Below are 15,187 nucleotides of genomic sequence, written 5' to 3' on the forward strand. Positions count from 1 at the left end.
AATCTGTCAATTTGGGATTTGGAGAAAAGTATGGTCTGAGAATCCATTTCTAGAACTCTAAGATTCCTTAGAGTGTATGCACGGTGTGGACCTCACTCTCCTGGCTGCTCCACATGTGTATCCTGGGAGCCTGCTAGAAGTGAAGAACTGCAGATCTCACTGCGGCTCTGAGACGGAGGCTACATTCTATTAAGCTCTGTAGGTGAGTTACAAGCAGACATGAATTTAAAAAGCATCTGTATCTCACCTATTGCAGGAATTTTGCTTCTCCCAGTTACAAAATAATACATAACCCTCTTGCTACCTGAAAGACCACAGGAATAAGAAAAAAAAAGTCTCACTGCTCTAATTAAAATTTACCTTTAACAGTGTCTAGTCAAGAGAAATATCTGGAAGAAAATGAAATAAAATAACCAAATTACAACTTTCATTATTGTGTTATGAACTGTGTACAGGATGTACTCACAGTTTATCTCTGAACGAGTTTTTTCTTCTCTCACATTTCTACTTGTAGAGTGAATTCTATGTGGTACTGCAACAAGAGGCTAGAAAATAAAATCAGTATCATATGTGAGCTGATAATCAAGTCACTTTTGCCTGCAAAATTACCATAAATGAAATATTTCATTTAACATAAAATGCTAATCGACTCATTGCGAATGCTCTTAAGGCTACTACAGGGGCAGACCTTGGGTACAGTGGCCATCCTGCTACACGAGCGAGGGACCTTGACTGTTATAGGCTTCTGCTTTTGGTCTGGCCAAACCCTGGAGGCTGTGGGTCTTCCAGGAGTGAAGATCAAAGATCTCTATCTGCCTCTATTTCTCCACTCCACAAAAATAAATAAATAAATAAATAAATAAATAAATAAATAAATAAATAAATAAATAAAGCAATCACAACATGAACTAAAACCATTAAGACAAAATATACTATCATGCATCATTGTTTATACAAAGCAGAGAACTTCCATGTTTAGGTAAATAGAGATGAAATTAAATACAAGTAATAGTATAATCTGCTTATTTGTAAGTGCAATGTAGGACTTGCCTAGATTCACTTTAGCAGAAAGAATCAAGCACATGAAGCTCTTTGCATCTAATGTGACACTAAGAAATTAAGGGAAAGAAAAATAGTAGTGCACTTGTTAAAGATTATATTTCTAACTATATTTGATGATGACTGAACTCAATATGGCTTTTAAAGATTTATTCTTCATCTCATGGATTTTCAAAAAAAAACACATACAGATGATAGACAATATTGATCTATTTCAATTTTTGTATAATTTGAAATACAACCAAGTAAGATTGTAGAAAATTACATAACTTATGATTATGTGAACTTAGTTTTTCTTTGGCACAAGTAAATTTATAATTCCCATACATAAGGTACATATCAATTTATTTTTTTAGGGCCCAGCACAGTAGCCTGGTGGCTGATGTTCTCACCTTGCATGAACCAGGATCCCACATGGGCACTCGTTCGTATCCTGGCCACTCCACTTCCCTTCAAGCTCCCTGTTTGTGGCCTGGGGAAGCAGTCAAGGACGGCCTAAAGCCTTGGGACCCTCCACCACATAGGAGACCCAGAAAAAGCTCCTGGCTTCAGATCAGCTCAGCTCCGGCCATTGTGGCCATTTGAGGAGTGAATCAGTGGATGAAAGTTCTTCCTCTGTTTCTCCTCCTCTCTACATCTGACTTTCCAATAAAAGAATATAGTTATTTTTATTGGAAAGGCAGTTATAAAGAGACACAATGAGATTTTCCATCTGCTGCTTTACTTCCCAAATGGCCGCAACAGCCAGAGCTGAGCTTATGTGAAGCCAGGGAGCATCTTCCGGCCCTCCCACAGGGAGGGGTCCAACGACTTGAGCCAACCTCTGCTTCTCAGGGAGCAGGACCAGAAGGGGAGCTGCAGCGACTTGAACCAGCGTCTGTGTGGGGCATCGGCACTGAAGACAGAGGCTTAGCCTACAGCGCAGGCCTTGAGAAACATATCAATACTTAATTTTTTTATTTTTAAAGAAGATCCACAACTTGAAATTATTATCTACAACCTAACTATGTAAAAATATGGCAAAACAATCTTAGGCAAAATAGAAGCTGCATGCTATCAATCTGAGATTGGCAAGGGCTCCAATATCAGAAAACAGGATTTACGGAAACCTTTTGAAAATATCTATAGTGTAGCAGGAACAAAACATCATGGATTGTAAGACTATTCAGAACTCCAGAAACCATAAGCCATCCTTTATAACAATGATCAACTGAAGACTTGACTGAATTCTCCCTTCACATGTACAAATTCAGACGATTGTACAAAAAAGTATTATTTTAAAAGAGATTTGAAATGTTGAATATGACATTCAAGTATTGCATATCTGAAAGAAAAGTATGCTATGACAATCTGTTGAATGAGGTTAAGGTAGTGAAAGATAATGGCCTGAAATTAAAGTAGAAAAAAGAATATTATCCACAATGTACTGTAATGACACATAATATATTTTCTAATAATAGAAACAGTTTCATTAAGGAGAATGTTACATTTAGTAGAATGTCAAGTAGAACATAGATTCTGCAGTAGCTCATCTGAATATGAAAATCTGGATCTCAAAAAGGAGGGTTTTTAAAATCAGGATTTGTTCATATTTATTGGAAAGACACATGTACAGAGAGAAAAAGAGAAAGACCTTCCATCTGCTGGTTCAGTCCCCAGTGACTGCATCGGTTGGAGCTGAGCTGACCTGATGCCAGGGGCTTCTTCCAGATTTCCCACAGAGACACAGGGTCCCAAGGCTTTGGGCCGTCCTTTACTGCTTTCCTAGGCCACAAGCAGGGAGCTGGATGGGAAGTGGAACAACCAGGACACGAACCAGCGCCCATATGGGATCCCAGTTCTTGCAAGGTAAGGATTTAGCCACTCAGTCATCAGGTCGGTCTCGAAGAGGAAATTGTTTAGCATTATTTATTTTGATAAAGATCATGCAATATATCCCCTAAAATTTAACATTTAATCTCTGTGAACTGTCTCATTTTCTCCATAAATGTAAAATATATTCATAGAACTTGTGTTTTACTCTAAATTACTCAAATGATATTTAGAGGAGTGATAAATGATCATTTTAATAAATAGTACTTAAAGAAACCATTTACAATGATGCATAGTCTCCAAAACATATTTTTAAGGTTTTATTAAAAAAGATATTATTTTTATTTGAAAGAGTTACAAAGAAAAGGAAAGACAGAGAGATCTTTTGCTGTTTCACTCTCCAAGTGGCTGTGACAATCAGGGCTGGCCCAAAGTCCTGAGCCTTCTGCTGCTTTCCTAGGCCGGAAGTAGGGAGCCTGACTGGAAGCAGAGTAGCGATAAACTGGTGCTCATATGGGATGTCATGATGCTGGCCATTAAAGATTTATTTTATTAATTTGAAAAGCAAAGTAACATAGACATAGTGTTAGTTTCATCTTCTGGTTCACTCCCAAAACGTCTGCAAAACCGGGACTGGGCTGGGTCCAACCTCGGTGCCAGGAGCTTCTTCCACATCTCCCTTGTGGATGGCAGGAATTCAAACACATGGGCCATCCTTCACTGCTTTCCCAGGCACATCAGCAGGGAGCTTGTGCTTGATCTGAAGTGGGACAGCTGGACATGAACTGGTACTCACACGGGATGACAGCGTGGTAGGTGGCGGTTTTTCCCTTATTCTACAACTCCACACTCCAATTTTTATGAAAAGTTAAATTAAAATATGCAATAAAGTTGAAGTTATTTATATTACTTGTCCTTTAACCTTGTTTTAACACTGATCTATAATTTTGTGTTTGTTACTATAATTCAAAGGTTCTACATTATACCATCAAAAATACAACTACAAACAACTGGTCATCTGCAGCTGGAGTTAGACAGGAACATAAAGTTTGTATGGAATGAAATAAATATATACAACACAGTAAATAACAGTTTATGTAAGCAAGTGGTTTTGGCCAGAGGCCATTTGGTACCTTAGCAAACATTTGGCATATCTTGGGACATTTTTGGTTATCACAATGAAGGATCAAAGGTGCTACCAACGGCTAACAGGAAGAGAGCAGGCATTCCACTAAACATGCTACAATGCGCAAGGCAACCACTACATAAATACTGTCTGGCACAAAATGTGCAGTGTTCCGTTGAAACACTTTTCAAGAGGAAAAAAGGTTCTTAATTTTTTCTAGGTCAAGGATTGGTAAATTATAACCCATGCTCAACTGCTAATGCAGCTTGTCATTGTAAAAAAAGTTTCTTGAAACTTAACCCTGCCCCCTACATTTATTATCCACAGTTACCTTCCCTTTACAATTGAAGTATAACTGAAAGAAATATAACTCATCAAATTAAGTATATTCCTGTGTGCTTGAAGTGGAAAGAATTTTTATGGACTCGTCTGACAAGTTAATGACTGGTCTTCAGTGTTTCTAAATACAGCCAGGCACATACATTCTTACCACAACCACCAAGTGAAAAAAAAGCAAAAAATTGTCAATAAGTTCTCTCTTAAATTTTGTAGGAATTTTGGAAGCTGGCATTGTAACAGTGTAAGTTAAGCCATCACCAGCAACAATGGCAGTCTAAGTGTGTAATACTTCAAGTCCCAGCTGTTCCCCTTCAGATCCAGGCCTCTTTTGGCTGTCCCTGCCACACGTTGGGGACCTGGAAGAAGCTGCTAGCTTTGGCCCAGTGCAGCCCCAGTATCCGTGGCCATCTGGAGAGTGAACCAGCAGACAGAAGACTCTGTTTCTGTTTCCTCTTCTCTATTATTCTGCTTCTCCACAAAAAAAAAAAAAAAAAAGAGTTGGTAGGAATTTTGGGAAACAAAGCAAAATCTCGATAAAGCTGGTTCTTCATTCATCCAAGTGTTCATAATATTTTTAAGAAAAACAACTAACTGCCAATGATAGTGAAAATTCTAGTAAATTATATTATGTCAAGGTACCTTTAACTACTTTTTACAGTATAAACATCACAACTTACAATTTATTATTTAATGTAAGATGAATCCATGAATCTACTATTTAGTGGATAAGAGCCAAATGAATAAACATCCACGCACTCGATGTGCTCTTAATCACATGTAAGCCTGTCTTGATTGCATTCATTTTACATGACTTTATTTAAGCATAAAGGCTATATTTAAACATTATTAACACTTAGGAAAGTAGGTATGTTGAAACATCTAGATAAAGTGGCTGCCTATCATTTGAAAATTGTATTGATGAATTTCTAAAATCTAACTTCCCATACTTCCCTGGCCACTTTTTCCTTTCATTCCTCAGACTGTGGGTTTCTTAGGACTACAGATTGTGTTTTATCCACGGTGGGTCTCCAGTAAAAGTTCAGTGAGTTGAATATAAATGAATATTCAAAATTTAATATTTGAACAGCTGTTCAAAAGCTACAAGTAGCTCTCTCTGTTAGAGACGACACTGTCATTAAAACAGTTGTTTCAACCTCTTACCTTTAGTTTTGAAGATATGTATGTAATGAAATAATGCTAAAGGTACTAACAGCTTACTCCTTTTTTCTTTGTAAATACAATTTTTTTGCCCTTTATGTTTTTTGTTGGAGGAGTAGCCGTATATTTTCTTTCTTATGTTCTTAAAATCATCCAAAATATACTGCTACCTTCAGACAGTAATATTTTGGGGGAGCATGGGGGTAAAGATTACTTTTTACATTCCTCTGAGGACAGTCTTTCAACCTTATAAGTAAAAGAGATCCTGTGTAAAAACATTTGCAGCTCCATTATAAACACAATGAGACCTCATGCAGGTGATGCTAGTGTGTATTCAATGTAGTTAGTTTGACATTCAACATTTCTACTTTACATGAAGTGATACCTTTGAGGTTATGATTTTTAGGGTTCATTTTTAAAAAAGATTTATTTATTTGAAAGGCAGATTTAGGGCCCGGTGCTATAGGCTAGAGGCTAAAGTCCTCGCCTTGCACGTGCCAGAATCCCATATGGGCGCTGGTTTGTAACCTGGCAGCCCGTCTTTCCATCTTAGCAGCTCCTCTTCCCATTCAGCTCTCTGCTTGTGCCCTGGGAAAGCAATCAAGGATGGCCCAAAGCCTTGGGACCCTGCTCCTGCAAGGGATACCTGGAAGAGGCTCCAGGATCCTGGCTTCAGATTTGGCTCAGCTCCAGTTGTTGTGGCCGCTTGGAGAGCGAACCACTGGATGAAGATCTTCCTCTCTGTCTCTCCTCCTCTCTGTATATCTGACTTTCCAATGAAAATAAAGTTGTAAAAAAAAAAAAAAAGAAAAAAAAAAGAAAAAAAAGGGCAGAGTTAAAGTGGTACAGGAAGAAAGGCTGTTTATTTATTTTACTTGAAAGTAAGAGCGACACAGAGAGATCTTCAATCTGCTGGTTCACTCCCCAAGTGACTGCAACAGCCAAAGTTGGGCTGATCTAAGCCAGGAGTCAGGAGGTTCTTCTGGTTCTTTCACATGGGTGAAGGGCCCAAGGACTGGGAGCCATCCTCCACTGCTTTGCCAGGCCATGAGCAGGGAGCAAGATAAGTAGAACTGGGACTAGAACTGGTACCCATAAGAGGCACATAAAAATATAATTAATAAACATCAAGTTTGGAGTGGGCTTTTGTGCAGTCACTCAGACACTCATATCCCGTACTGTAGTGAGTGGATTCCTGTCTAGTCTCTGCTTCTGATCACAGCTTCCTACTGATGCACATCCTAGAAGGCTAGTCATAGGTCCCTGACACCCAGGTGGGCGACCTGAATCCTAGATGGAATTCAAGGCTACTGGCTTAGACTGGACTAGTTGTAACTGTTGTGGGTATTCGAGGAATCAAACAGTAGAAGTAAGATCCAAATACATGAAAATAAATAAAATTTTTTGTTAAAAAAAGTAAGGCAGGTATCCTGTTAAGAGGTTGTCAGGATCATATGCATAGAGCGGGGGGACCCCAGAGTGGAGCAGGCAGACAGGAGGAGGCTTGTATCCCAACCCTGAAGACTTCCAGATCCTCACCAAGGACTATCAGTACAAGTATCGAGAACTACATCTCAACTGCCAAGGAGACCACAGGGAAATGGAGTGCCTTCGGAGGCCAAGAACTCTGAAGTCACCCACCCCCATTTGGATCTACCACATGGGATGGAAGAAGCCCAAATCCTGCCTTGCAGGATCCAAGGTCACTGGAAGGACAACCAGGAGCACTGAGCGGTCCGCAGAAACAGAAGAACAGTAAACTTCTGTCGGAACTAGCGAGAGGAGCTTTCTCTGGTCCTTGCCTGGCTCCGACATTGGGTCCCAACCCTCACTGGCAATGACCATCAGGATAGCTCTGGAAACCCCTCAAAACTAACAAACAAACAAATAAACAAAAAACCCTAAAATAGAGAACGACAAGGAAAGCTTAGAAACAGACAGGAAACAGTCAGTGGGGATGCACTTATAACTCACGGGGTGGGACACAAAGATCAGTTACTCCTCACTAGGGTACTGAAGATTTCTCTGCACACCCCTCCTAAAACTGTTCACTTAAACTGTTGACATATGCCTTGTTAGAGTTATAGAGTTAGACTACCCGAAAAACAGTCAGGTTCAGCAAAATCATGCTTCAATGCTATAAACTGCTAAATACTAAAACTAAAATAGACATGAGACAGCTGAATAGTAATCTATAGCCATTTTAAGGTGTATAGAAACCAATTATATATAAACTAATAATTGAAATGTCAATGTAGAAGTCACAGGATGTGGTTCAGAACTTGCATTTTTTTTTTCTCTTTTAACATTGGTTACTCAATACCATGTCAACTAATTCCATAACGTTATAAAATGTTACTAATGTAATGTCGGGGCTTTTAATTGATTGGGATGATACTCTGCCGGCTCTACCATCAGACCAGAGATGGTCTCTCCAAGAAACCAATGAACTTATCTGGACAATAAGACGCTGGACTTTATACTTGGTAGATGCTTGCACTGAAAGAATCTCAACTGAATTTGAACTGTGGTAATTCAACAAGGTGGAGGAATCCTCCATGGGGGGACAGGGTGTTGGGGGGGTGGAATCCCAGTGCCTATAAAACTGTGTCACATAATGCAATGTAATTAAAAAAAAAAAAAAGTAAGGCAGGTCAAGACCAGGATCCAAGTTAGCTACAACAAGCTAGGTAAATTTCAGGAAATAAAAATGTGCAAATCTTCCAAGAGAAACAGATATTAAAATACTTGCTATAGTGAAACGGTAGCAAAAAGTCTTTTAAAAACTCAGATATTAGATATAGGCACCTCACCTTAATACCAAATGCCTGACCTTAATTTCAGGCCATTTTAAGGGGCTTCCATAAAGCCAGCTGAATTCAGGGCTGTTTACCTCTGTTACAAACTCAGTAACAGAATTCTGCCAGGTTCCATATACTGAGTTGTTTCAGATGCGACAAGTACTAACTGTGCTAGGAATGTTAAGTATGTAATCAAAAGTGAGGTTTCCATTAACATTAATGCTTCCATCATATTACAGTTTGTTAATTCTTTAATAATTAACTAGCTCATTTTTAAACATTTCCATAGTGGATAATTAGTGTTTCAGTCACCAACAAATTCAATTCTATACTTCCTGGTGATATCTATTAACAGCAAGTACAGTGTAAGGATTGTTTTGGGGAAGAAAATGAAATAGAAATTTTCAAGATACCCTAATATCTAGCTTAGATGCTTTCCATTTGCTTTCCTTTTGCAGAGACTATTTTGTAACTTTATCTAAAATGACTACTTTAAAATAACTATAGTAACTTCAAAAAGTGGAATAAATGATTCTGACTTTCCATTTAGATGAATCACCAAGAAGTAGCCTACAAGACAAATTTCGCACATGCATTTTAACGAGACAAAATCAGAGTGAATTGTTCTCCCAACCAGTCATAAAAATTTTTTTTATTTGTGTATATAGTGTTGGTTTGTGTATATGCATATACTAATACACACATATGTAATATATCAGCTGAATAAAACAGTTCCTACCTCAGGATCGTCGTCATCAAAATCATGGTAAGTGGTGTGATCTGGATTATTCACTTTATCCAACAACTCAATTGCTAAAGACCGTGTTAAAGGTTGTGTGACAAATGGGTGCTATCAAAACAACACAGCACAGAACATGCTCATTAGAAATCTAAATAACATTTTATTTTTTCAAATGTTATATATTTGAGGGCAAAAATAATACCTGCAGTAACTTTTCAGCATTAGGTCTTTTTTTGGGATTTTTGGTAAGTGCCATTTTCACAAAATGATGAAAACTATTCGACCTGTAAGAAGTTTTGAAAATGAGAATTTTCTATTTCAGTTTATTTTTCGCTCATGTTCTTTGTATGATATAAGTAACACAAAAACACTTACCATTTCAACTTATCCTTTAGTTTAGGAGGCTGAAAATTGCTTTTTGTCATTAGAAATAATGCTCTGCAAAAGACAACACATTGTAAGGCATGATAAGATTTTATATTTTAATATCTATTATGAACTATTTAAAGTAAGGTAGAGAAAGACTAAGAAAGTTGCTTGCTTATGATATAATGAATAAAACTAAGTGGAAATGGGCACCACTTAATGTAAGAGTAAGTGACACATGGGGCCTGGCAGTGTGGCCTAGCAGCTAAAGTCCTCACCTTGAATGAGCCGGGATCCTGGGATCCCATATGGGCACCGGTTCTAATCCTGGCAGCTCCACTTCCCACCCAGCTCCCTGCTTGTGGCCTGGGAAAGCAGTCGAGGGTGGCCCTTAGCCTTGGGACCCTGCACCTGTGTGGGCTACTCGGAAGAAGTTCGTGGATCCTGGCTTCAAATCGGCATAGCACCAGCCATTGCGCTCACTTGGGGAATGAATCATCAGACGGAAGATCTTCCTCTCTGTCTCTCCTCCTCTCTGTATATCTGACGTTGTAATAAAAATAAATAAATCTTTAAAAAAATAAAAAGAGTAAGTGACACTGACCTCATTGGATGTAGGTCGAACATGGGAGGCTGAAGCTCTGCCAGCTCGATGGCCGTGATCCCCACTGCCCATAGATCGCACAGCTGGTTGTACCCTCCTTTCCTCTCCACAGCCGCCACCTCGGGAGCCATCCTAAAGGAAGAGTTCAGAAAAGAAAGCTCCTTTTATTGTATTTTCTGTCACATGTCTATCTATCACTAAATTACTGCCTAACAGGAATTGAACTCTGAATAATGAGGCAATCCTAAGCCCCTACTATGATTTCTTTGTTCATTTTTGCTATACTACTTGTTACAAAAGGTTATAAAAACATACAATTACAGTACAGCAACAAGTTCAAAATTCATCTACATTCCAATCTTTTGGCCCGATACATGATACATGCAAATTCTATAAAGAAGTAACATCTTTTTGGTTCTACCTTCTTACATCAATAAACTGTAATATGGTCCCTCATTAGTTCATCAAAACTATTTCTTAGGGACCAATACTTTTCACATGTAATTCATACTTATAATCTCATTTGACATTTTTTCAGCTTTTATTGTAATAGTGGAAAAGTAACAAAAATAATTGTCTACTTAGTTACTCAAATCCACTTTTTGTTTGTTCCTGCAGTCCTATTTTTTTTTTGTAACCAGTAATACTATTATTATTTCACAGCATCTGCAACATACATTATCCTATATATCACTAAAGGTGACAAAAACAAATACACAGGGCACAAAAAAATGTAATGTAAATGAGTGAAATGGACATTCTGACATTAGATCATTGGTTATAGTCTTTATATTCTTGAGGAATAGTGGTTTTTCTACTTTAGTACTTGTTGAATTCTGCATTTAGTAAAGGGATAAGTTTGTGATTACAGAGAACATTCAAATTATATCATTGTAAAAATTAACAGAAAAATGAGGTAAAGAGAGGGTAGAAAGCATAATTATGTTCTTCATCAATGATACATAATTAATCTATACCACTTTCAGTACATACCTTTCTTCTTTTTTTAAACATATGTTATTTTGTTTTATGATATAGTTCCATAGGTGCTGGGGGTGCCTGTGCCTTTCCCCAAGGTCCCCGCCCAGACTGATTTCCCATCTAGTTTTACAATCGATGTCCTTTATGAACAAGTCCATCATGTTGTTATGGAGATGTTTCCTGACACTGTAGGCATGGACACTGTCAAGGAGTCCATCATTCTAACCATAGTTCTGTATATTTGTATATGAGTGATTTAAGTGATTATTTTTTAAGTTTTTAAATGATGGCTTAGTTCTACAATTCTTTTGACCTTAAAGCAGACGCTATGAAAATTAAAATTATAGTAAAAATAACAAATTTCTACTGAAGGTAGAATTTAGTCTGTCTACTATAAATGACCTATTATAGTGTCAATGTAAACTGGTGACACACTATTAAGTTTGCCTCTTTTTAACTAAATTACATTAGTAAATGCTTTCCACTCTTCTATAAAAATTCAAATGATGTGGTAAAAATACAACTATATTGTCACTAACCAATATAATCTTACTGTTGCATATGTAGTCCACAGTTGACTAAATATAGTCATATGTTACACAGCTGTATTAGGAACACCAGACATTTGAAGGAATACTCTATCATGAAGGTATGACTCTAGCAAATGAAGCAAATGCGTAAAGAAAGTGAGCTAAGAAAATAACAGATTACTTCAAGTAGTCTTAAGACACAACTATAATGCTTTCAGAAGAACAGCAAAAAGCACAGCAAGGAAGCTTTCATATAACACAAGAGAACTTCCTCAAACTGAATGATAGTAATTTTTATATTGAAAAGCACAAATGCCAAGTATGATGACAAAAGTGCTAACAACATAAAAATAAACAAAACCATGCTGACGTGTATCATCAAGGAATATCAAAACACCAGGAGGAACACCAGAGCTCAAAGAAAACACTCAAAGAATCAATGTCACAACGGTATTACACTTCCCATTAGCAAAACAGAAGACACTAATTATCTCAAAAACAACAACAAAAAACCAACCCAACTTAGAATTCTACATCTACCAAAAAAATCAACCAAGTGCAAGTCTAGACATGCAAAGTCCCCTAAATTTTACTCTCTGCATCTTTTCTTAGAAAGTAATTGACACATATTTCAGAAAAAAGGGAGTAAATTATTAAATATGAAGACTTTTCATACTCAAGAGAATAGTTTCCAAACCAAAGATAAAAAGACTCCCAGGACACAGCTAGGCAAAGCAACTAGCAAATAAACAGCTAAGACTGAAATAAGAAGAGAACTAAGTGAAGGATTACTTTAGAAAAAAGACAATTAATACAGAGTCAATAATATAGAGGTATATAGCAGAACCTGAACATGTAGGAAGGTATGAGAGTTCTTAGTAAGAGGTTAAACTGATAATAAGCAATCTAAAGTGAAATTATTAAATTTAGGAATAAATTCTTTCAACAAAGCATAACTGTATTAATTGACTTAGCAAGCACTAGAAAGATGAAAGGTGCTAAAATTTTCACTAATCATAACAGAGAATAATATTTAATACTAGACAGTAAAATTCACAAGAACAATTTTTTATTACACTCTTTTTCACAATTTTGACTCTTAAAATACACATTTGACAGAAGAGACTGTTTTCAAAAGACTGTATGTAATATCCAAAATAGATAAATAAGTAGTTTGGACTAGTATGCTACGGCTGATGAATCAACCAGGAGGGCATCAGAGGAAGGGTAGCATATGGGCTGAAGGATGGTAATAAGATCAGGTCATATAATGGTATCAACAAAACTGCATCCATCTATTGACTATGATAGTCATAGTGCTTCACAAGACATCTTGCACCCAGTAAGTGACCAAAAACAATTGAGTGAATGAAACGATGAATGAATGGCAAGCATCATTTTTATGTGATAGTCATTTACCTAACAGACCAACAAGGTTAGAAAGGAAGGTGTGTTAAACAGATTTGCAGAAATAGCAGCCCAGATCATGGAAGACTACAACTGCCCAGAAATCTGTATTTGATTTTGAACACAACCAGGATAGGCAAAATAAACAAACAAACATCTGTGAAAAGTGATGGAATACTCAATCAGAATATGGTCTGGAAATTGGAGTGGACAAACATAAAATGTAGGAACAGGACACAGGTTTTGCCAGCAAACTTGGACCTACATCAAGGTTCTTGAAGGCTTTATCAATTTTTAAGGTCTTATCTGTTCAACAAAAAATAAAAGGATAACAAATTTGCCCATGTAAACAACCCCTAAATGTACATGCTTGTTACTTTATCAGTTTATGATCTTAACCATAAAAATTTTGACCAATCAATATGTATAGAAATTTATATCTACTGATGACAGAACAGTAACAACAACTAAATATCAATTAAAGTACAATTACCAATATGGTGTACCAATGAAAGACTTCCGTTTAGCAATAGTAGCTGTTATCTGTGCAGACACTCCAAAGTCAGCTATGAGAAAAGAAAGAAAAACATGAAGAAAATGGAGAGAAAACGGAATCGTTTACAGCAACATGGAAAGAAATTTCCAATCATTAACTTCACAAAAATATGAAATATTAGCAAACATCACATTAGAATTTTTGACTTTAACAGACCAGTATTTAAATATCATAAAGCAGTCTGTACAGACGCATATCAATTCCCCTTATTCCTGACTTAAATCATTTGACAACAAAGATCAAAGCCAAATAATTTTGATGAAAAAGTTATAACAAGAGAAACTGAACTGCTAGATTTATTAATATTTCACCTCTGAATTCTAGGGTCAATAAGTCAAAGACTTCCGCTGAATAATACCATTAGTTAGTATTATATTCCATTCACTCTCTGCCACACCCATGGTGATCAACACCAGACAAACTGTTAAGTCTAGCTGGGAATCAATCTAACTTGAAAAGCTATCCAACCAGAAAATTTCTCAAAGTGTACAGAACAATACAATCTAAAGACCTATTTATTTATTTATTTATTTATTTTTTAATTGGAAACGCAAATCAGATTGACAGAGAGGACAGACAGAGAGAAACATCTATATAATCTAATGATAACATCAATCACTACTGGAAAATTTCTTTCTCTGTGTGATTTACTATTATTCTACTTACTATTTAACTTACATGTTGAAATTTCATAGTAGGACTAGACCACATAATATTTTCTAGCTTATTAATGATTCCTAATTCCTCCTCAACCAAGAAAAATTATACCCAGAATGACTTTAGATTAGGTACATTAACATAGCCCAATGGACAGAAAATATTCATTAAGCCACCAATCACTAGAATGCCTATCCTGTTTTCTCATATTCATGTATCATTTAGGAAAATTTTATGATATGGTAATTCTTTGATATGTATTTTAAAATAAGACTAGCTTATAAAGGCTAAAGTTCACATAGATTTATTCAAACTTTTATAAAATAAGTACCTATTCTGAATTTTTATTTATGCTCTGGATACAGTTCGATGTAACTGTTGCAGGGGTGGCATTTACTAACCGGTTAAATAGCTGTTTGAGATGACCTGCAATCCATAAGGAGAGCCTGAGTTCAAGTCTAGGCTATCCTCTGAGCTCCAGCTTTCTGATACTGTGTACTCTGGAAGCACCAATGATGGCTTGTGCCATTCACACGGGAAAGCTGGACTGAGTTCCACGCTTCCAGCTTCGATCAAGTCCTGCTGGTTGTGACAATGAGGGTATTTGCGGATCAAACCAATGGATGGGACCTTTTGCATCATTCTGTCTCATACATAAATAAATAAATAAACCTAAAAACTTCTATATTTACTATTAAATTTTTAATTTAATACTCAATACATAATTGTGTTCATAAAAAAACCATAATGAACATTTTTCAAATGAAATCACCATTAAGGTTTAAAAATTTATATTAATAATAACTTACACACCAAAGAGCAACATAATACTATGCAAGTTACTGTTTTAAATAAAACAATATCCAGTATGTAAATTAAATTCTTAAAAGCTATAATTTTAAAGTACATTTAAAGAATGTAGATAATTGGAGCTACTAATTTTACCTTTTTTCGTTTCATGATACTTTTTTTTAACATGTATTTATTTTTATTGGAAAAGCAAATCAGATTTATGAAAAAAGGGACAGACAGAAAGACCTTTCATCTGC

The 15,187-nt window shown here is 36.4% G+C and overlaps 1 protein-coding gene across 3 annotated transcripts in view; it reads right to left on the reverse strand.

Moving 5' to 3' along the window:
* The window catches only part of MAP4K3 (mitogen-activated protein kinase kinase kinase kinase 3), a 146,161-nt gene that overhangs the window by 45,395 nt on the left and 85,579 nt on the right, over positions 1-15,187 (reverse strand). For all 3 annotated transcript variants that reach the window (XM_040993124.1, XM_040993122.1, XM_040993123.1), the window contains exons 8-13: positions 13,419-13,491; positions 10,008-10,139; positions 9,413-9,475; positions 9,240-9,321; positions 9,035-9,145; positions 467-545 (exon numbers count right to left, since the gene is read on the reverse strand). In XM_040993124.1, coding sequence (XP_040849058.1) covers positions 467-545; positions 9,035-9,145; positions 9,240-9,321; positions 9,413-9,475; positions 10,008-10,139; positions 13,419-13,491 — 540 coding nt within the window. The remainder of the gene's footprint in view (positions 1-466; positions 546-9,034; positions 9,146-9,239; positions 9,322-9,412; positions 9,476-10,007; positions 10,140-13,418; positions 13,492-15,187) is intronic.

The sequence above is a fragment of the Ochotona curzoniae genome, unplaced genomic scaffold, assembly GCF_017591425.1.
Source record: "Ochotona curzoniae isolate NIBS_2020 unplaced genomic scaffold, NIBS_Ocur_1.0 contig_883, whole genome shotgun sequence".
Lineage (NCBI taxonomy): Eukaryota > Metazoa > Chordata > Mammalia > Lagomorpha > Ochotonidae > Ochotona > Ochotona curzoniae.